The sequence below is a fragment of the Ambystoma mexicanum genome, chromosome 11, assembly GCF_040938575.1.
Source record: "Ambystoma mexicanum isolate Mex_15411 chromosome 11, UKY_AmexF1_1, whole genome shotgun sequence".
NCBI classification, from domain to species: Eukaryota; Metazoa; Chordata; class Amphibia; order Caudata; family Ambystomatidae; genus Ambystoma; species Ambystoma mexicanum.
The window spans coordinates 801,352,598-801,375,300 of NC_090934.1; the positions used below are offsets into that span (position 1 = coordinate 801,352,598).

Consider the following 22,703-nt stretch of genomic DNA (forward strand, 5'->3'; position numbering starts at 1 on the left):
CAGTATCTTACTGCAGAGGGCCTGTCGTAACAAACACATAACAAAGTTCCATTCTTCTCAGGATTTTCACATACACAAGTTCTCGCTCTCATTGTTCATCATGGGTCTATCTCCTTTAGGCTTTGACACCTTTTTTAACACAATATTTACTCTTGGTCTCCCTCCTTCGGGCTCGAACCCTGGATCTCCCTCGTTCGGGCTCGAACCATGGATCTCCCTCGTTCAAGCTCTGATCATGGATCTCCCTCATTTGGGCTCGGATCCTAGATCTCTCTTGTTCGGGCTCGGATCCCTTTAGCACAATATTCACATTTGGTCTCCCTCGTTCGAGCTCAGACCATACAATTTTACTTTCTACGTTTTCCTCTTGATATCAGAATTGAAGACTTTCGAATATGCGATGGGTTTTGCATAAACTAATGCAGGACCATTTCTGTTCACTCACACAATGTACGTATCCATCTTTTACTTTAGTTTCTTACTTCTTGGCGCGTTACCTTACTGAGACCTTCAATTGAGCACCTTCGCATGCCGGATTACTCTGTCAACGGTATGTATCTTTCCTTCTCAAGTTCAAGCATTCATCACACACGTTTAACAATGTTTGTTCCTGTGTTGTTATACAGTGTTGCTGCTTGCAACCTTGACTTCAACACAGGTTTTGCATTGGTCTCCCCAACTCACCGGCTGTGTTGATCTCTCTGCCGCTACTTTGTTCTTGGAGCCAAGGACGATACCACAGCGCTGCTGCTCCTCACCGCCTTAATCAGTCATGCGGGAGTACCTACGATATCTCCGACACCCAATGCAGGATTCTTCAGTCTGGTTTCCTGGCCTTACGCTTTCACTGTCGATGGTTTCTTGAGAGTAACGGTTTCTTGCCAAAAAAGTCATGGGTATTTGCCTCCTTATGAACCCTTCGTGGTTTGCCATCTGTCTCCCCTCTTTCAGCTTCTAATTCGAAACTGCTGGTCCTTCGTGTGCTTTGCCTCGCTCAGAGTGTGCTTTCTTACGCTGCTTTTTATCCGTGTGGGAAAGCTTAATGGAAGTCTGGTGAGAGTATTTGCCAGTAATTGCATGACCACACCTGACCATTGTAGTGGGACATGTCAGGTATACTGCTCGGGTGTTAGTCTGTTTTCTCCCAGAGTGGGTTGTCGTCGTGAAAGTGTTTGTGTAGGGAAGGGTGGGGGGGAGTAGAGTTCCCATGTATCCTACCTGGTAGGATGGGAAAAAGGTGTTACAGGGAGAGGGATACCGATTCTATCGCCATCCAGTGTCCCACTCCCACCCCCTGAAGACCCTTCACCCAGGTGATCCTCCCGCACTGGTCCACCCCCAGGAACTAGATCCAAAAGCGATGGCCGTGTCCTGGCCACCTAGATGACAGATGCCCGGGACCAGCTGGTGAGACAACTTCTTGTTTCTCACACAGTGCAGGATGATACTCATCGCCCCGGCGTGGCTTAAGGCAGATTTGGTATCCGGACCTACTCAGCCTGACCGCGTCGCCTCCAGTTAAGTAGCCAGTAGTTCCAGATCTGCTCACCAGAGAGGGAGGCGCAATCCTTCATCACGACCCAGGATCCCGGAACCTGAAGGCATGGCTTCTGCAGCCTTAGAGTTTGGGGGTTATGAGCTGCCAGTGGACTGCAGGGAGGTTTTCGCCAAAGCCAGGGAATCGTAGACTCTAAAGTGCTATGGCCAGAAGTGGAAGCGTTTTTCTAGGTGGTGCCGTTCGCAAAAGATTACCCCTCTGAGGGTCATGGTGCTCTTCCATACTTGCTTTCCTTGGCAAAAGCTGGCCTGGCTCACACGTCCGTCAAGGTCCACCTGGCGCCCATCTCACAAAACACCAGATCCTTGGGAAGATCCTTGCTGTGGTCCCACAGACTCATCAAGGAGTTATTCAAGGGGCTTTTTCGATCTTTCCCGCCGGTGAAGGCGCCTTCCCCGGCATGGGAACTCAACGTAGTCCTGACAAGACTTATGGGGGCACCCTTCAAACGTATGCACCCCACTCAAGTTTCTCTCATGGAAGGAGGAATTCCTTGTGGCCATCACCTCAGCCAGATTGAGTGGGTGCGATCCAGGCTCTGTCCTGCAAGTAGCCGTATCTGACTTTCCACGAATCCAGGGTGGTGCTGCGTATGCACCCATCTTTCATGCCGTAGGTTCCATCGGAATTCCACCTCAACGAACCTTTGCTGTTACCTGTTTTCTTCCCGAAACCTTCTTCGCCGGTGGAGAGGACATTGCATTTGGAATTGTAATTGGTTATTTATAATGTGCTTAATAACCAGAGGTTTCTAAGCCCCGACCCGGGATCGAACCTGTGTTGCTCGGCTTTGTCTTGCTTCCAAGTCAAGCACATTGCCCCTGAGCTATCCTCCCGAGACAATTCTCCGGATGTTTCTCGTGCCTTGAAGTTCTACGTACCACGCACAAAGAGTTTTCGGAAGACTTCTCAATTGTTTGTGAACTTTGGACCTGTGAATAATGGGAAGGCCTTGTCCAAGGCTTCCATCTCAAGATGGCTCTCCGGCTGCATTGTCATCGGCTGGCTAACCGGCCTCTGCCGGGCTGCCTGAGAGCCCACTCCGCCAGAGCGATTGCTGCAACAATGGCATTCACTTCTGGTGTACTCCTGCTCGACATCTGCAGGGCTGCGACATGGCAGTCCACGCATACCTTCATGAGGTTCTATGCATCGACAGGGATTCCAGGGAGGAGTGCTGAGTTGGCCAGACAGTTCTACGCAACCTGTTAGCTTAAGGTGAGTCTGTTCAGGCGTAAGTGTTGATTTCTTCTGTTGAGCCTGGCCACCTCCCGTTGTTGTGTAATGTGTACTGCTGTGTATTCGTTACTTGTGAGCATGTGAATCCATGCAGACCCCATGGTGGAGAATGTTTAAGTTACTTACCTGTACCTATTGTTCTCCAGCATGGGTCTGGCATGGATTCACATCAAACCCTGTCTCTGGCCCCTCTGCGGCTCTTCTTGCTCATACTGCCCCTTTACGTGCTTACCAAATCTGAAGATGGCTGCCAGAGGCGGAGCTTGGGGAGAGGACTGTCATTGGATTGGGGCAGTATGACCTAGAGGACAGTGATTGGTTTGGAGAAGAAATACAGTTTTAAAGTGAAAGTGAAACTGTTATTTCTTTTACCGAGGATTCCCAGCCTGACGACAGGGAATGTTCATGAAGTATCTAGTCAGTTCATCTAAACCCATTCCATCTAATGCCACACCATCGAATTATATTCAACGAAAAGCACTACCATTGAATTACCTTTTCATTGACTATAATTCGATAGTATAATCGAAACTAGGGTTAGGGTTAGATTAAGGGTTACATTAGGGTTAGGGTTGGGGTTAGGGTTAGATGAAGGGTTACGTTAGGGTTAGGGTTGGGGCTAGGGTTAGGTTTGGGGCTAGGGTTTAGATTAAGGGTTACATTAGGGTTAGGGTTGGGGGGGTTGGGGAGAAGAACCCCCCAATATACCAAAAAAACATTAAAATGTTACAAGGAGCTGGCCAGCGCCGAAATGTCAGCACTGGACAGCTCCATGTGACGTTTTAACATTTAAAAAATACATTGAAATGCTATCTTTTACATGTAAAAGTGCATTTCCATTGAAACCAGTCCTTTTATATTTTCGATGGACTGGTTTAGATGGAAAAGCACTTTTACATGTGATACATAGCCTGTCGATGCATTGGTAAACATTGCTTTGGTTTCGATGGTGTGGCATTTCGATGCTTCTGTTTCGATGAAATGACTAGGAATCGTTCATGAGCATGTGAATTCATGCCAGACCCATGCTGGAGAACAAGTAACTTGAACCTTCATAACTGATATTATGTACACCAGCAATCACCTATTGTGTGACTACCATTGCAAATGCTTAATAAATAAAGTGCAAAGTGCTTCCATTAAAACCCTTAGAATGATTGCGGGAATGAAAATATAAAAATATTCATCAATATGACAGATACAGTTGCCCGCACATCCAACTATGGGAGCAGCTCCCCTGGAAACCATGGAAGAGACTGCTGTAGAATGGTAAATACAATTCTACATGCAATACAGATGACAAAGTGCAAAGTGTGGAATTCACAATTTAAAATGCCTGCAAACAATGTAAAGTAAGAAAGAACTGCCTTAGACTGGTATTTAAAGTGCAAAAACAAAGTGTACAGTGCATCTACTTCAACCTTAAAATTAGGTTTAAATCATGGCTTAGTAAAATACAAAATGCATTCAACCAGACAGGCATATATCATATATCACAACACAATCAAATAAATTCCAGCTGACGAAACCCTGCATACAAATATCAATCTGAGACACAGAGATGCATGAAACTTTTGACACACAGTAATGCCCTTGCATATTACTAAAAACTTAATTGAATTATTCACAATGATCACAAAGGAGCAAATGGTATCAAATTAGAAATATGACCAACAAATAATGACCATGTCTAAAAAAAAATGATATAATACCATAATGACTAATGATGTCAAAGATGATGAAATATGTCAAGAAAAATGATGAATTCTGATAATCTCAGGCGTATGGATCTCCACACTCAAAGTTGAAATGATTCCTAAATTGCGCATACATCTCATAAGGAAAAAAATCATTAAAAAAAATCATAAACAGTCCCAAGACAAAGATGCTAATGAAATTGAATAAAGCCTTAGTGTAACAATATAGCACCCAAAAGCAGGACTATAGCCCTCCCCATATGCATATAAACAAATATAATACTGTAAAATTTCAAAACAGAAAATGAAAAATTGAAGAACAAAGCACAAGAACTAAAACGATGACCACAACATGTCACAAAGATTTCAAAGGTAATGTCGCAATGAGGGCAGAAAGAGCAAACTGAAAGATAACAGCTGCGCTTTCAGTATTATACCCCAATGAATGTGTATTGCTCCCCATCAATATTATGTCCCAAAGGAACTTTGGTCTGAAAGTCCAATATCATTCTTGTTTCCAGCTGTCTCAACTTCAATGTTCTGTCTCCCCCACGTGGAAGTTTCTTTGTGTGAGAGACCAAAAAATGAGAAGCCATCTAAGTGTCCATTATGGCATTCATAGAAATTTTTAGCAATAGAATAAGCAAGGTCAGCATGCTTAATAGTACAAATGTGCTGTAATATCAGTATCTTCAACTTGTAGGTTGTGCTCCCAATGTACACAACTGAGGGTGTGTACACCGCAAAATCTGTGTTACAATTAAAATGGCTGCGACTAGTGTAATTAGTGCCAATCACAGGATGTTTAAATGAGGATATAAAGTTAGCATACTGAAACACCTTGCATTTAGAACAGTTAGTAAAACAAGTTATATTTTGTCCCAACCAGGTTTGTGGTTTTACTGATGGCAGAAAACTGGAAACAAGCTTGCCTTTAAGAGAAGGAGCCCTGCAGAAGGTGAGGCAAGGGTGAACAAGGAGGACATTGCTTAAATCCTTATCGGCACGAAGTCCGTGCCAATATTTAGCAATGGTTTCACAGATCATTTTTGAATGTGCACCATATGTAAGAATAAGTGTGATGTATTTATGAGGGTTAGTAGTTGACTGGCCAGCAAAGATAAGTAAGGAATCACAATTCAAACCCCATGCACTTATAAAAGTATGTTCTATGATTCTTTTCGGATAACCCTGAGCAACAAATCTAGAAGCAGCCACTGCACTTTGCAAGTCAAAGTCAGCATAGTCAGAACAATTCCAGTGAAATCGTACAAACTCGCTGTACAGAATGCTGTTTATAGAACTTTTAGGATGGTTGCTGATGGCACTCAATGGCTGGTTTGAACTGGTGGGCTTACAATACAGTGGTTTGAAGACCATTAAGATCATTATGCACCTTGACAACAAGAAATACCAAATCAGAAGTTCTGTGTGATTCTGTGAACCTGAGATTTAAATCATTATTGTTAAGGATTCTCACTAAGTCCAACCAGTCTCCCTCGCCTCCCGGCCAGATAATAAACAAATCATCGATGAAGCAAAGCCAACAGAGCACCAGATCAGTAAAACATTTATTAGCAGTAGTCCAAACAAAATTACGTTCCCACCACCCCATGGTCGGATTCGCATACGATGGAACAAACGTACCCCCCATCGCAATGCCTCTGAGCTGGTGATAGTAGCAATCATTTCAGTGTGTCCTCGTGCTTAGAAAATATTTACATGCTGACAACTCAATTTTATGATTGATGGAAGAGTATAAAGACACAACGTACCGAGGAGCATGCCATCCTGCCAGGGTAGCCCATTTATATGTTGTAAAAAATGTTGGTAGCCCTTAAATGTTTATTTATATTTTCACTGAAAAACCTTAGTTAACGAGCAGTTTAGTTGGGCAGATTTAACACAACAAAACCCTTGAAATCAACAGATGTGGGAAGTCCTGACCAGCTTAACTCCGGTCTGAGTTTCCCAATGCACTGAATTTCACGGGTTTTGTTGCGTTACGTTTACTCACCTTAACTGCACTTTAACAAAATTTTATTCCTTGAATTTCAAGTTTTTTTTATACCATAGATTATTTTCATGCCCACTTTATATTTTTTCGCCGCCGGCCATGGCCGTACCCACTGTAGAATTTTCAGCGCCACTGTCCATGGCCTTTGGCTGTGGCCACTGTATATTTTCCGATGCCTTAGGCCATGCCTACTGCATATTTGTCAGCACCAGTGGCCACAGACTTCGGCCGTGCCTACCGTATATTTTGTAGTGCCACTTTTTGTATAATGTAAAACACTAACCAGCCACTAACTAACCATGGCCTTTGGCGATGGCTGCCAGCCACAGCCTTTGACAGTGCCCACTGGATTTTTTTTAAATCACTCCCTAGTACAAGTAAAAAAAAGGACCCTGCAGCGCCGGTTCCCGATCACAGAAGTGAACGGGAACTGGCGCTGCAGGGATTCAGCGTGAAGAAAAAGGTAAGTTGGGTTTGTTTATGTTGGGGGTGTGGGTGGGGGTGTGTTGAAGCTGTGAGTGGGGGGTGTGTCATGGGTGTGTTGTGGGTGTGGGTATGTACGTGTGTTTGCATGAGAAAGGTGCAAACTTTTGGTGATTCGCACATTTCTCATGCGAACATTCCTGCCGCTGCAAAATAAGATAAAGACAAACACTGGGTGTGCAATTTGTGTCTAGCATAGGATCACGACAGGGGGCATTGTAAAGCCTGCAAGCACTTCAAGCCAAAAACACTTCCGGACCGAAGAACAAAGCGATGGGCCCATCACATCATGCAAGCCGAGGCTGCCATGCACATGGAGGGAGCCTCCAGCGATGGCAGCGTCGCGGTCTTTACGGACAGCGAAGGTGACAGGGAACTGATAGATTCCCAAGTGCAAGCCCCTGACCTCAAGAGACTGGCCGTCGGCTCTGTTACAGGGACGACATCAGGCGGCAAAAGCACTCTCACTACCCCCACCACTAAACACATATCCCGGGGCAAGGAATCGACACCATCGTCGACCAAATGCCCACACACAGCGTCAAGGAGGCGGTCCACTGAATCCCTGTCCTCTGAGCACTCGAGGTCCTGATTGCCTTACGACAGGCCCCGCAAGTCAAAAGACAAGCCAGAGGCTGTGCCCAAATCCACTATCAAATGCTGAACATCGGGAGACGAGGTTTCGGTCCGCCCTACCGCCGAAGGTCGACATTCCTCGTCAAAAACGGCTGTAAGCAACAAAAGCAACAGTTTAGCCCACTTAGCGCAAAAGCATGTCCCTGAGAGCCTGCTTAAGTCTAAACACTCAAAGAAACCCTCCTCCAAGAGCTCTTCTCATAAGGAGAAGTCTTCTCATGGACTCCTAAAGATATAGAGGTATGACTAGGATGACCTTTATGGCCAACTTCTTCGAGAAGAACCCACAGGCCTACCAGAATTTCCAAACCACACCAACAACCGAGGCTTCCACCTCCCAGCCCCCTGCTAAGAGGGCACGCCCAAATACTCTTCCCATTTTGTCTCAAGTCGAACAAGTCCATAGTGATCTGTAGGATGAACACAGAGACAGTGAAGCCAATTAAACCTTACACACAACAGATCATTATTATGATGAGGAAAAGGAGGTATATAACCTAGCCTCACCAATTCAACATGACTCACCAGTAGCTGATTTGCCAATTGATAATCAGCCAATCTTTAATGATATGCTCTTAAAGGCAGCTGAAATCTTTGGATTCAAACCCAAGAGACTCAACTCGATAAAAATGTTCCAGAAGATCTATTGGGGGGCAATAAATCCACTACCCAATTCATTCCTATCCTACAATCCATCCAAAGAAGGATTCAACCTTCTCTGGAGAGCCCAAACCAGACACGGGCAGTCAATCCGCAGAGTGAAAAAACGTTTCTGTCCACCACCATCTGACCCACTTTACATCAGGGGCCAGCTTGAACCGAATTTGCAAAAAACTCTACACTATGGGGAGAAAGGTGGCCACTTTAGCAGCTTTCCAAACAAGGATCGCCAATAACTCGACTCTAATGGCAAGCTGCAACTGCCACAAATGGGATGAGGAAACTACATTGATGGCTTCTGCTCCCGAACCTCTCAAATCACAATTGGTCCTGGTTGCAGCAGATGGCAAAGCAACATCCAGCTGCATCTTAAAGAACAACCTAGATGCCGCAAACAATGCAGGCAGGATTATTGCCGAAGAAACCATCATCAAACGCCACTCATGGCTGCGCCAGTCTGGCTCCAATCATGAAACCCAGGCGAGACTTCTTAATGTGCCGGTGGAGCCCAACGTCCTATTCGGGAAAGCCGTAGAAGACGCATTAAAGTCCGCCAAGGAGGAATATGATACCCTAAAGTCTCTAGGCCAGCTAACGAACAAGCAACCAGGCCAGAGAGGCAGAAGCAATTTTCATTGGTTTCGGGGCCAAAACTCCCAAAGTGGTTCAGGTTACGGACAAGTCCAGGGCTCTTCCTGGGATAACAACCAGGGTCAAGCCTCGCAGGGATTTCAGAGAGGCCAGCACTGATCTCGTGGCCGGGGAATGACCTCCACATCCAGAGGTGGAGCCACACCTCCTAAACAATGACAACCCGCTCCAGGTCCCCTCCCATGCCTCTCCAGTTGAAGGGCATATTTCACACTTCACCCACGCATGGGAGGGAATCACAGCAGACAAGAGGGTGCTATCGACTGTGGCGGGAGGTTACTGCGTGGAGCTCATCCACCATCCTCTGCGACAAAGGAAATCCACAAAGGAGGAACAACTCATCCTTCTTGAAGAGGTCACTGCGCTACTACTCAAGGATGCCATAGAGGTCGTTCCAGAGAACAAGATAAACAGTGGTATTTATTCAACTTACTTCCTTGCGCCAAAGAAAGATCTAACTATGCACCCAGTGTTAGATTTGCCCCCTGCAAACACTTATGTAAAGCCACAAAAATTCTGCATGACAACGCTACAATAGGTAATCCCTCTGCTAAAGCAGGGAGACTACATGGCAAAACTGGATATGAAAGATGCCTATTTTCATATTTCAGTTTTCCCGGCGCACAGAAAACTTTTGCGTTTCAAGATAGCAAACCAGCACTACCAATTCAAGGTCCTGCCCTTTGAAATAGCGTCTGCATCAAGGGTATTCAAGGTACTGGCGGTGGTGGCAGCGCACCTGCGCAGTGAGGCAATCCCAGTGTACCCTTACCTGGACGACTGGCTGGTTACAGGGGAATCACCCCATCTTTGCAAACTAAACACGCAAAAAACCATAAACCTTCTCTTCCATTTGTGCTTCTCAATAAACAAGAAAAAGTCAAGCCTTGTGCCAAACACAACAAAACCGTTCCTAGGAGCTGCCTTAAACACGGAAACAGGGTTAGTCTTTCCATCTATGGAAAGGGTTCAAAACATGCTACAGCAAATATTTCTGTATCTAGCCAGTCGCCAGATAAGCATACGCAAAGCAATGCATTTACTAGGCATGATAGCATTGTGCATATACCTGGTACCACATGCATGTCTGCGTATGCGCCCCATGCAGGAGTGGTTGGCGAAATAATGGTCTCATGTCTTAGGGGTTAAGTGGGACAATCTAGTGGTTGTTTTGCCAACACTAGTACAAAACCTACACTGGTGGACAAAGGAAAACCTGTTAAAAGGAAAGCCCTTCCACGACCCGGAAGTACAAGCGATGGTTACAACAGACACACATCACTCTCCAGGTGGGGAGGACACTACCTTCACTACACAGCACGTGGTCTGTGGACTCGCATCAAAGCACAGAACCACATCAACCTGCTGGAACTCGTAGCAGTATTCAAAGCACTTCAAGCAATTGAAGCGCAGCTAACGTACCAACCTGTACAAAACCTAACCGACAGCACCACTGTAATGTTTTATATCAACAAGCAGGGGGGCACACACTCTCCAAATCTGTCCAAACTGGCACAGAAAGTATGGAGATTGGCACTCAGACAGGGGATGTTCCTTTCGTCACAACATGTTCCAGGGGTACTCAACACTCTAGCAGACTCTCTGAGCAGAGATCCCCAACCAGAAGAACATAAGTGGCAACTAGACTCAAGCGTCGTAGACCACATCTTGTCACAGTGGGGCTACCCCACGCTAGACTAGTTCGCTACAATAGAAAACAAGCAATTCCCAGACTTCGTGTCCAGGTTCCCCCAACCAGACTGCAAGAGGAACGCCCTATGTTTGTGCTGGTCATTGAAATGTGCTTACGCCCCCCCCCCCCAACTCCTTTGATGAGTAGGGCAGTGAACAAGATTTGCAGGGATCAGATGACGCTCATCCTAGTTGCTCTCATGTGGGCAAGACAGCCATGGTATCCACATCTGCGCAAATTGGCAATGTACGACCCCATCAAACTCCCGTGCCAGAGCAATCTATTGACCCAACACAGGGGAATAACAGTGCACCCTCAACCACACTCAATGAACTTGGCAGCACGGCTCCTGAGATTATAGAGTTTGGACATCTTAATCTACCACAACGGTGCATGGATATCTTCAAAGAAGCACGTAAACCAAACACCAGACACTGTAATTTTGACAAGTGGAGAAGATTTGTAATTTGGTGCCAGTCTGAACAAACAAACCCAATGGAATGTACTCTGTCCCACATTCTAACTGATATGCTCCACTTGGTAGACTCTAGGTTAGTATTGAACTCTATAAAGGTACACCTGGCGGCTTTATCAGCTTACACCACCTCTCAAAGTAAAGTATTGTGGTGCCAGTCATTAAAGCATTCATGGAGGGAGTAAAGAGACTCCATCCTCCAATTTCTAACCCTCATGCCAGGCTGGGATCTCAATGTAGTACTCGCAAATCTCATGGGACCCCCCCTTCAAGCCTATGCATAAGTCAAGTATTAAACACCTGACATACAAGACTGCCTTCTTAGTGGCTATTACTTCCATAAGAAGAGTTAGTGAATTACAAGCATTGTCAGTGCAGGATCCTTTCTTTACCATACACAAGCACAAATTGGTTTTATGTACAAACCCTAGGTTTTCACCGAAATTAATTTCCAAATTCCACGTAAACCAATCCAATTGAGCTACCGGCTTTCTTCCAGAACCCCACAAGCTCAGCTGAGAAAAAACTCCATACACTGGATCGAAGGAAGGCGGTCCTTTACTATGTAAACAAGACCCATACCGCTTAGGAAACCAGACCAACTGTTTGTCTCCGTAGCACCAGGCAGAGAAGGAGACCGCATTAAAAAAAATTCCATCTCCAGATGGATAGTCAGATGCATAAAACTATGCTATTCATTATCAAACAAAACACTGCCTTTCACACCAAGAGCTCACTCCACAAGGAGCACAGGAGCTACTTCGGTATTTATCGCTAATGTCCCCTTACACACAATTTGCAAACCAGCTACATGCGGCTCAGTACACACTTTAACTCAGCACTACTGCATTGACATTCATTCCAAAGCAGATACACAGGTGGGACAAGCGATTCTAAAACATCTATTTACCGCTGAACCTTCTCACAACCCACCACCTTCTCCAAATGCTGCTCGCTAATCTATGCATAGCATGTGATCTAAGCAGATTCCACAAGCTTCAGAAGGGATACATTACTCACCGCAATCATATTTCTGATGCTTGTATATGCTTAGATTCACATGCGCTAACCCTTTCTCCCTTGAGAGAAGGTGTATAGATGTTCTCCAGCATGGGGTCTGGCATGGAATGGATTCACATGCTCATGAATATTCCCGTCGTCAGGCTGGGAATCCTCGGTAAAGAAAAAATCAGTTTGTTTCGTTTCTGAACTGTCTTTCTCCTAATAACCAATCACTGGTCTCTGGGTCATACTGCCCCCAGCCAATGACTGCCCTCTACCTAAGCCCCTCCTCTGGCAGCCATCTTCCAATTTTTACTGCATGTTCAAGTGTTGGGAGTCCTCGTGCTTAGCTCTCGAGCTTTTGCTGCTTATTGCATTTTTCAAAGAGTTTAGTCTTATTTTTTCGGTCAAATTGAGCCTCAAGCTCCACCGATTCATCTTTTGATTAACGGGGACCCGTTTCGGAAATCTCTACGCCCCTCAAGGGTGAATTTTCGTCACATTTCACTTCTTGGAGGATTCCAGAAGATCTTGGAGGCCTACCCCTCGTGGTCATGGCCGAAGACAAAGGAGACTCGACACCTCTGTTTAGGATCTGCCCAGGAGGTGGACTACAGAACGTCTTCAAGGAGGATGGGCACTCCCGGTGCCTCTACTGCCTGCACGCAGATAAATCGCACGTGGAGGAGGCCTGTGTGTTCTGCAAGGACATGTCCTCCCGTACCATGAAGGACCATCACAAGCGACTCGCTGGAGTCGAAGAGCCAGGTGGCAGGTGAGCCCCGGCAACGTACTTCTCCCAAGAAAAAATCTGAGCGGTCTTCTAAGACCTTTGAGGCCGCTCCGGTGACGGGGGCCCAACTTAAGGCAAAGCACCGGTACGGTACGGGCTCCTCGGCTGCCAGGCTGGGCGCAGCATCGCCGACGCCGTCAACCACGAGCCAATGCTCTGGCTCGACGAAAAGGAAGTCTGACAATTCGGGTAAGCTTCTGGAGAAAGCCCGGTCGGTTCCGACGGAGAACGCCCAGAGGGAGCGAGTCGGTGGCCCTTCCCCCACGGTGAAGGCCTCAGACATGCCTAAGGTCGCGAAGGCCCAGATTTGCAGGCTAAGACTTCGATTGAGGGAGTCGTAGCGTCCCTGGCAAAGACCGCGGAGGCGGCCCCAGTGGAGACGGCCCCCAAGCCAAGAGTTTCCCTGCCCAGCCAAAGGGAATCGTCTTTCACGCCCATCAATAAGACCCATGTGAAGCCCCTGGGCGAGAAGAAGGGGGTGGCACGGTAGTCCTACCTGACTCAGATATCTCCTCCGAGGACGAGCTTTCGAGCCTCAAGTCAGTTCTTGACAAGAAGTTTGTCAAGTCAGATCCTACGGGAAGGACCCCGACGAGGTGGACGTGGAGAACGATGAAGAACAGCAGTTCGACGAGGAGCCGGAGGACACTACGCTGCTGCCGACGCTCCCGTCGCAACCGCTGCCACCACCGACGGACAGGTCGGACGACATCTTACTAGCCTTGCACACACTGTGCATAGAAATAAGGACATGGATGCCTTTGCCTCCGGCGAATGATCCAGTGGCGCCTGGACCGTCAGGGAGCCCTCCATCCAAGCGGAGGTGGGTCAATCCACCCTGCCCTGCCATCCTTCACCTCTATCCCCTCCACCGAGGGATGAGACGGAGACAGAGACGGCGACGACGGGGATGGACGATGGTGGTGACGACGGAACTGATCGGCTGTCGCCCCCATCCCAGGCTTCTCCTCCCGATGAAATTGGCTCCTTTCATGCCATGATCGCTAGGGCCTCAGAGATTTTTCAGCTATGCCCGAAGAGCAGAAGAAGGAGGGATTCCTTTATCAGCGACGAGAGGCCAAGAGGAAGACCGTGCTCTTGGTCCCGCTGTTGGACGACATCTGGGACAAAGGGCTGGCCCTCCTGAAGAACCCATCCGCAGCCCCAGCGAAGAGAGACCGGTACGAGATGTAGTACTGGGTTCCATACTCTGCACCTATGTGTCTCAGAGCGCAACCGTCCCCGGACTCAGTGGTCTCTGCAGCAGCCAAGAAGAAATCTGCTGGGGCGACGGCATCGACTTCCACTTCCCCGCCAGACAGCAAGGGGAAGAAGCTGAACACCATGGGACGTCGGGTCATATCGTCGGCGGCAACGACCATCAAGGTGGCCAACGCTCTCACTATCGTGGCCCGCTATGATAGGGAGCTGTGGTTTAAAATCGCCCCCTCCTGGACTTCCTCCCAGACGACAAGAGGGCGGAAGCCCTTGAAATCTTGCAAGAAGGGGAGGTGGTTTTGGACCACGCCATCACGGTGGCCACGGACATCGCCGACTCCGGCTTCCGCCAGATGGGCAACAGCATTTGCCTTCGCCGGCGTGGCTGGGTCAGGGCCACCGACTTCCGTCAGGGCGTACAGACCGAGGGTACTGGACATGCCCTTCTACGGGAACAACTTGTTCGGCAAGGCACGCTCCATCAAGAACGGTTGTCCTTTCGGCCCTCCGGAAGGCAAGTCACAAGGTGCCTCCAAAGGATTCGGCGGCAGCTCTTCTTCATACCATCAGGCGACCTGTTCTTCATCCCAGGAAGCCTACAGAGGCCCCAACAAGGCTGGAGGACTTTGTCGTCGCCAAGGGGCCCAAGGTGGTAAGGCCTCGGCGAAGCAGGACTGAACCGGCCGTGACGTCGGGCCCCCACCCGAGCACCCCGGTGGGAGGCCGGCTGGCGAACTTCATTGGCATGTGGTAGTCCATCTCCACCGACCGTTGGGTGCTGGATGCCCTGGCCCACGGACTCACTCTGGAGTTCCAAGGGAAGTGTCCCCGTTTCCCACTTGTGGCTAGGAAAGAAAACCACATTCTGCAGCTTCTGCTGGAGGTGCCAGCAATTCTAAAAAAGGGTGCAATGGAACTCGTCCCAAAGAGGCTCTGGGGCTCCGGAGTATACTCGCGGTACTTCCCCGTCGAAAGAAGACCGGTGATTGGCGGCCCATTCTAGATCTTTGCCGCTTCAACAAATACATAAAATACCAGAAGTTCTGGATGGTCGCCCTGCAGCACGTGCTGGGACAGCTGGAGGAAGGGGACTTCCTGTCGTCACTGGACCTGGAGGATGCCTATTTCCACATCCCCATTCACAAAGGACATCAAAGTTTCTGTGCTTTGTGGTCCAAGGGCCGCACTACCAATTCAAGGCCCTCCCCTTCAGTTTGAAGTCGGCCTCAAGGGTCTTCACCAAGTGCCTGGCACTGGTGGCGGCGAGGCTGCGCCTGCAGGGCATCCACGTCTACCCCTATCTGGACGATTGGCTCATCCAAGCGAAGTCAAAGGAACTCGCCGTCGGATACACGGCGAGGACTGTCCATCTGCTCACGGAACTGGGGTTCTCAATAAACTATGCAAATTCTTGCTTGGAGCCATCTCAGGACGCTCAGTTCCTGGGAGCAAGACTCAACACAGGGGCACGCCTAGCTGCACTGTTGGAGGACGGGATAAAGGCCATCCTGGGCAAGGTACAACGGCTGTTGACCATGAAGGTTGCCAGAGTGAGGTCCATCAAGTCCCTGCTCAGCATGATGTCGTCCTGTATCTACCTCATTCGGCTGTGCAGACTGCAGATGCGGCCGCTGCAGGAGTTCCTCGACGCCCGTTGGATGCAAGCGACGGGAAGCTTCGAGGACAAGGTCGCCCTCAATGAGACATCCCTTCGAGTGATCCGATGGTGGGGAGTCCGCGCGCATCTAGTGGCGGGCACAGACTTCCAGACCCCAGCGCATCAGGAGATGGTGACAACGGACGCCTCCCTGGAGGAATGGGGCGCACACACCGGAAATCTCTACGCAAGAGGCCTTTGGCTCCCGGAGGAGAAGTCGTTTAAAATCAACGTCCTGGAGCTCCAGGCTGTGTTTTGGGCCCTCAAGTCATTCCTTCCGTCCCTCAAGGGCAAGGTGGTGCAGGTCTTCACCTACAACACCACAACGATGTTCTACATTCAGAAGCAGGGGGGCACCAGATCCCCAGCTCTCTCTAAGGAAGCACAGGACCTATGGCACTGGGCTGTCACCCAAAGGAGGTTCCTGATACTCTTTCATATGGCAGGAGTGAAGAACACCGCCTCCGACTCACTCAGCAGGGAGCTGCGCTCTTGCCACGAGTGGGAGCTTCGGCAGGATCAGGTGGACCTGCTGTTTCAACGTTGGGGCAATCCCTAGATCGATCAGTTTGCGACAGTGAAGAACACCAACTGCCGGAGGTTCACCAGCAGGTTTCACCACCCAGGGAGCATGGGGGATGCGTTCTTATTCCCATGGGACGGCCTGTTTCTCTACGCGTTCCCACCACTGCCGTTGCTTCTGCGACTCATCAGTCAACTCAGATGGTCCCGGTGCAGGAGGATCCTTGTCGCACCGGCGGTAGCAGAAGCAAATTTGGTACCCAGACCTTATGGACATGTCAGCGTCCCCTCCAGTCAAGCTTCCGACAGACACAGATCTTGTCGTCAGGGAAGGAGGCGAGATTCTGCACCACGACCTGGGGTCGCTGAACATGCAGGCATGGCTCCTGCAGCGCTAGAGTTCGGAGGATACGAGATCCTGGCGCACTGCAAGGAGGTGCTTGCCAAAGCCATGGCTTCTTCCACTCTTAAGTGCTACGGATATAAATGGAAGAGGTTCACCGCCTGGTGCCGTGCACAGAAGATAAACTCTCTATGGATTACGGCCCCTCAAGTGCTGCCGTACTTGCTGTCGCTGGCCAAGGCGGGGCTGGCTCACGCTTCTATCAAGATCCATCTGGCGGCTATCTCCGGCTACACCAGAACTCCGAGGCGATTGTCGTTGTGGTCACATCGCCTGGTGAAGGAGTTCATGAAAGTACTTTTCTGCTCATTGCTGCCAGTGAAAGCTCCGGTCCAGGCCCCGGCGTGGGAGCTCTATGTGGTGCTGACTAGCCTCATGGGTCCTCTGTTCGAGCCTCTGCATTCGGCACCTCTGAAATTCCTATCGTGGAAGACGGTGTTCCCGGTGGCCATTACCTCCGCACGACAAGTGGGAGAGATCCAGGCCCTCTCCTGTAAACCTCCATACTTGACTTTACACTCAGCGAGGGTCGTGCTGAAGACGCACCCCTCCTTCATGCCGAAGGTGCCGTCGGACTTCCATCTCAATGAGCGCTTGGTGTTACCTGTTTTCTTCCCATCGCCTTCGTCGATGGCTGAGAGGACTTTGCACTCGCTGGATGTGGCTGGAGTGCTGAAGTTCTACGTGGACCGCACAAATAGTGCGGTCCACGTAGAAGACATCACAGCTGTTTGTGAACTTTGGCCCTGTGAACCAAGGGAAGGCCCTCTCCAAGGCTTCCATATCCAGGTGGCTCTCCGGCTGCATCACGCACTGTCACCGGTTGGCAAACCGATCGTTGTCGGGCTGTCTGAGAACCCATTCGACCAGAGCAACCGCTGCAACTATGGCGTTCCTGTCTGGTGTGCCCCTGCTGGACATTTGCAGGGCTGCTACGTGGAGGTCGAAGCACACCTTCACGAGATTCTACTGCGTCGACTGGGATTCCAGGGAGGAGTCCAGAGTTGGCCAAGCAGTGCTGCTCAACCTGTTCGCTTGAAGGTGAGCCTGGTGAGGAGGTAAGAGATGCTTAATGTTGTGTTGTTGAAATGCTTAATGTTGAGCCTTGCCACCTCCTGTGGTTGTGCATGTGTATACTGCTATGTATTATTTTATTCATGAGCATGTGAATCCATGCCAGACCCCATGCTGGAGAAAGAACAAGTTAATTTCCTGTAACTGTTGTTCTCCAGCATGGGTCTGGCATGGATTCACATGTGAACCCTCCTGCCTACCCCTCTGGCACTCTTCTCTTGTTCCTACTGCCACTTTACGTGCTACCAAATCTGAAGATGGCTGCCAGAGGAGGGGCTTAGGTAGAGGGCAGTCATTGGCTGGGGGCAGTATGACCCAGAGACCAGTGATTGGTTATTAGGAGAAAGACAGTTCAGAAACGAAACTGAAATTGATTTTTTCTTTACCGAGGATTCCCAGCCTGACGACTTGGAATATTCATGAGCATCATCTGCCGTCCCACCATCCTTATGCTACTTGCCTCAATTATACTTAAACAAATCATTGTTTGGTTCAATATATTTTGGTTTATGTTGAATGACATATCTAACCTAATGCTTATCAGCCTCAGAAGAAGAGCAAGGATTGTTCGAAACACGTGTCGGGCTGTTTCTCTTCCTAATAAATAAATCTGCAACTAAAGCAGTTTTCGCAACTTTTTTCTTGGTGGTGCAGTGAGGCTGGAACCAAACGTCAAATTGTGCTATTACCGTGGAGTACTAGGGCAAAGTACCCACAACCTCCAGCAACCTGCTGCCTCTCCTGTTCAAACGTACTTTGCAAGCCAGTGTTCTATTAGGCTCCTTTGCCCTACGCCCTTGCTTATAATGCATATTATATTATTATTTGACCATCCTTTAACTTATTTACTTTTGTAGTTGATGTTTGTCTCTAAAGGTGTATTAAAAGATTTGAGCCAAAAAAGGACATTTGCAGCTATTAATCAAGGCAACATTATGGAAGGCTTTAATTCTCATATTGAATTGTGTTTAGGTTGCATATATGCTGTTTGAAGATACTGGATTGTTTGACATTTTCAAAATTCCAACCCAAGAATTCATGAACTACTTTCGAGCTCTAGAAAATGGCTACCGTGATATTCCTTGTAAGTGTTTTTAGAACAATTTCCAATCACACTGTTATTTATATGTACAGACAAAAAATGCTTCTATGTTAATTACTTTATTATACAAATGTATAGCACTTTGTTGTTAAATGTTTACCTCATTACTTGGCTGAGAATGGTGTCCATTTTAAAATAGTTTAATAGTGTAGCTTTTGACCCTTTGGGTCAAAATTTATGAAGATGGAATGTCTTATCACTGTAGCTAATCATGATTTAAATATGCACATGCCATATCACAGGGATAATGCTGGAGCAGTGTGAAGTACAGTGAATTTGTTTTACCTTCTCAAATTTCAAAATGGTGCTACAGTAGCTTTGCAAGAATTAAAATATTTGTTTTCCATTTTAAATAGTACAAGGACCACCTCTGCCTAATATGCATGAAAGGTTTCACTGAGACATAAAAAGGCACAGCTTGTTCAATCCACCAACCAACAAAAGAGAAAGACAGAATGAGTGTATGTATGTGTGGTGTCATAAGGAGAAGTCTCTCCATTTTTGATCGGCATGATTGAGGTAGTAACAACTATGCTAGCTGAGAAATGTTGGTTTGAAGACTTTTCACATCCATCTTAACTGGGCTCTCCTTTGTTGGGTCAAATATTATGTCTTCTACAATATTAATAAGGTGCCTATTTTGGAGTTTCACAGAAGGACAAAGGCAATGTATGTGTTAAATGGTTTTACAGCAGCTGGAAGTCTTTTCAGACTAGAACACGCATCTCAACACAGGGAAAAAAAGGGTAGACAACTTCAGTACTAACCCATATCTAATGTAACAGTAAAATGTCTAATTAAGGCGAATGTCCAGTTATAGTTTGCATAGTTGTAAATGGTTTGTAACTTGCATTGTTGTAAATCATAGTGCATTAAAATAACGTGAAATAAGATTCCAAGATGGCGGCCGGCGGAGGTGGACGTGTGTGTGTGAGCGCCTCAGTTCCCACCGGGCCGTATTCGTAGCAGGCAATAATGCAACGTGGTGGTAGAAGGTGCAGTAATCTGCAATATTGCAGACAGCACAGAGGGATAACGGGACTCCCCAAGTAGGAAGAGCATGTTAATGGGAAAAACTGTGAAGCGACGGGGAGAAGCCCGCCGAGAGCATATCAGGCAAGCGCTCCATAACCAAGGTTAAGGGAGATATAGTGACGGCGGGGAGGAGACAGAGCGTACCTCCTCCGGCCCCTGGGCTGAGCGGAGGAATTGGCACTGGTACATGTTTGAGGGAGTGCAGTGTTGGCCCCGCGCAAGCCTGCATCAGCCGGTGCTAAGAGCTAGACCGGCGTGGCAGCTGGAGAGACTTGCGGTCGCAGCAACGGGGAAGGAGCTGGCATCATCGAGCCTCGCTGTCATTCCCGCCCACCGCTCATATTATCCAGAGTAAGAGGGGGAGCGAGTCAGTGCCACAGACAGAGCAATGTGCACAGCCCCGCCAAGCGCCTCTGCACAGATTTAACCATACACACATATGTAGCAAACCTTGTTTTCCCTTGCTGTTGTGGAAACCTTTTTCTCACTTCTACCACAGTGGCCCCTGCGTCCTCTCCTGGTCTGCCCTCTCTCACCGGGATTGAGGAGGAACTGACTATGGAGTAGCTGAAGGAGGAAGAATGCACAAGTAAGCAAAGAAGAATAAAGAACCTTCCGAAGTATTAAAGGGAAGAGGAGACCCAGCATGGAGAGACTCTGTAAAGATCCTGGTAAGGACAATCTGGGATCCACAAGAAGCAGAGGGGCAGTGGCGAGCCAGTACCAAGGGCAACCCTATGATATGGGACAGGGTGGATAGCAGGAACAAAGCTCAGCAGGAAACCCTGGGCACGGCCCCTATACCGGAATGGCCCCAGCTCCCACGATTCCAGATTCAGTGCATTTAGAGGGTCCCCCTCCTCGCCTCTATGTCCATGAACAGGGGGTAAAACTGTGTCAGCAGACCAGAAAACCCCCCCAGGCTCGTCAAGAGGCCAGCATTAAACACCTGTGGAGCTCAGAGACATACCCCAGACGAGAAGAGGGGCGGACAGTCAAGACCCTCTAACGCTCGGAACCTGGGAAGACGGGACAGTGGCACTGCGCAAGGAGGACATGCAGAACTGGTTTAATGAGTTTCAATACCAGTTTATGGCTTCTTTTCAATCCGAAGGGGGCTCTGGGAGCCTCTCCAGCAGCACAAACACAGCCCATCGACCTGTTCTTGGATGGATGGCCCCCGGGAGAGTCTTAACCAAGTCTTTATTTCACTGTCCCTTTCAAAGAGAAAAAATATCCCTGCATATCAGTCATTGTCCTGCCCAGGGGCAGTCCAGCACCTAAATGCTAGGCAGTTCTCCTCTGAACAAGAGTACCAACAGCAACCCCATACATGTGTTTCAGCCTAGTTGGGCATCATCAGTGAGGTGGAGCTGTGCCTCTCTGAGAACAGTGAGCAAGGGGTCCACGTCTGGATTCCCCTGGTAACTTAGGGTGAAACCCAAAGTTACTTAATATGTAAAACAAAGGGATCTCTGGGAGTCTCTCCACAGGCACAAACACATCCCATCAACCTGTTCTTGGGTGCATGGCCACCGGGAGAGTCTTAACCAAGTCTTTAGCTCACTGTCCCACAGTACTTTGTGGAAAATGAGACCCCAGACACACTACCAGAGATGGTGTGGGATGCATTTAAAACGGTATTGAGGGGCCTGTTGTTAGGGAGAATTCTCTCTTTAGGCTGAATTTCCTAACCTAGTGAGTCCCCCAGCAGCTTTGCTGGATTTCTGGAGTTTGTTTTTTCATCCTGCCAAGAGTGAGACTCTTTTTCTCCCACTCTTGGACATGATTTATGGTATTCCTTTGACTGGTAATGTGTTATATGGGAATGGGGTCCTTTACTCCATAGGGTCTCATGTGTTTTTACTATGTGTGTTACACAGCACCCTCCGTGCAGTAACACAGGGGTGTCATAGTGACACCCCACCATAGACTCCATACCCTGGGACTGACTACTGTCTCCCAGGGCATGTAAAGTCACCATTGGCTTTACTAGTCCCAAATTATGAACAGAAACCAGTACAAACCATCATGTTGTGGACGTACTGGTCGGGGTAATTCGATTGCCCCGGGGTCTGTTAGTCGAGGGGGCACGTCTCCGTCCCCCATGATCGAGTTTTGGCTGGTGGCAGTGGAAACTACTTTTTATATTCGACCGTGAATATTTCCCTATGGGACTTTCCCATTGTTCGAGGCTACCAACTTTAATATTTAATTCTCATAGCCTCGAACATACCGTCGGTTTATTTAATTAATATTAATTCTCCGGTTGGTATTTTTTGACAAGACTCGATTCAAAATGGCGTTTGTGTTCTCTTCTGTGACTCCAACCCAAGTCGAGCCCTTTGTTCCACTTTTTGGCGGGCCACTCCAAAAGTGGTGCCACTCTGTCTGGGTACCACAGGGGGTGTGGGAGGGGGTTTAGGCACCCTGGACTGAGTTACCTTCGTAACTCAAGTCGCACTCTCGTGTGATTGGCCCAAGTGTTGAGCCGGCCGGCTCACCACTTAGCATGTTTGATTGACAGCTAGGCTGAGTGAATGGGGCTATGCTGCATAAAAGCAGGGCTTTGGGGACTGGAACTTCAGAAGTCGCCACAGGACCTGAGAATCCGACGAGGGAGAAGCTGAGCCGACCAACCACGATGACACCACTGGTGGAGCGCTGCAGAACCGACTCACCACTTCTCGACGATAGAGAAGATCTCCCGGCTGGAGAGGCTTCTTCCCCTGACTGGTGGGCACAACCAGTTTACCTTTCTTTCTTCGCACCCCAGCCCGGTTTGTGG

At 48.4% G+C, this 22,703-nt stretch overlaps 1 protein-coding gene across 1 annotated transcript in view; it reads left to right on the top strand.

The window, feature by feature from the left end:
- PDE3B (phosphodiesterase 3B) overlaps positions 1–22,703 on the top strand; it is a 2,257,139-nt gene that overhangs the window by 1,688,191 nt on the left and 546,245 nt on the right. Inside the window, exon 10 of the mRNA XM_069623736.1 lies at positions 18,751–18,862. Within this exon, the coding sequence (XP_069479837.1) occupies positions 18,751–18,862 (112 nt within the window). The remainder of the gene's footprint in view (positions 1–18,750; positions 18,863–22,703) is intronic.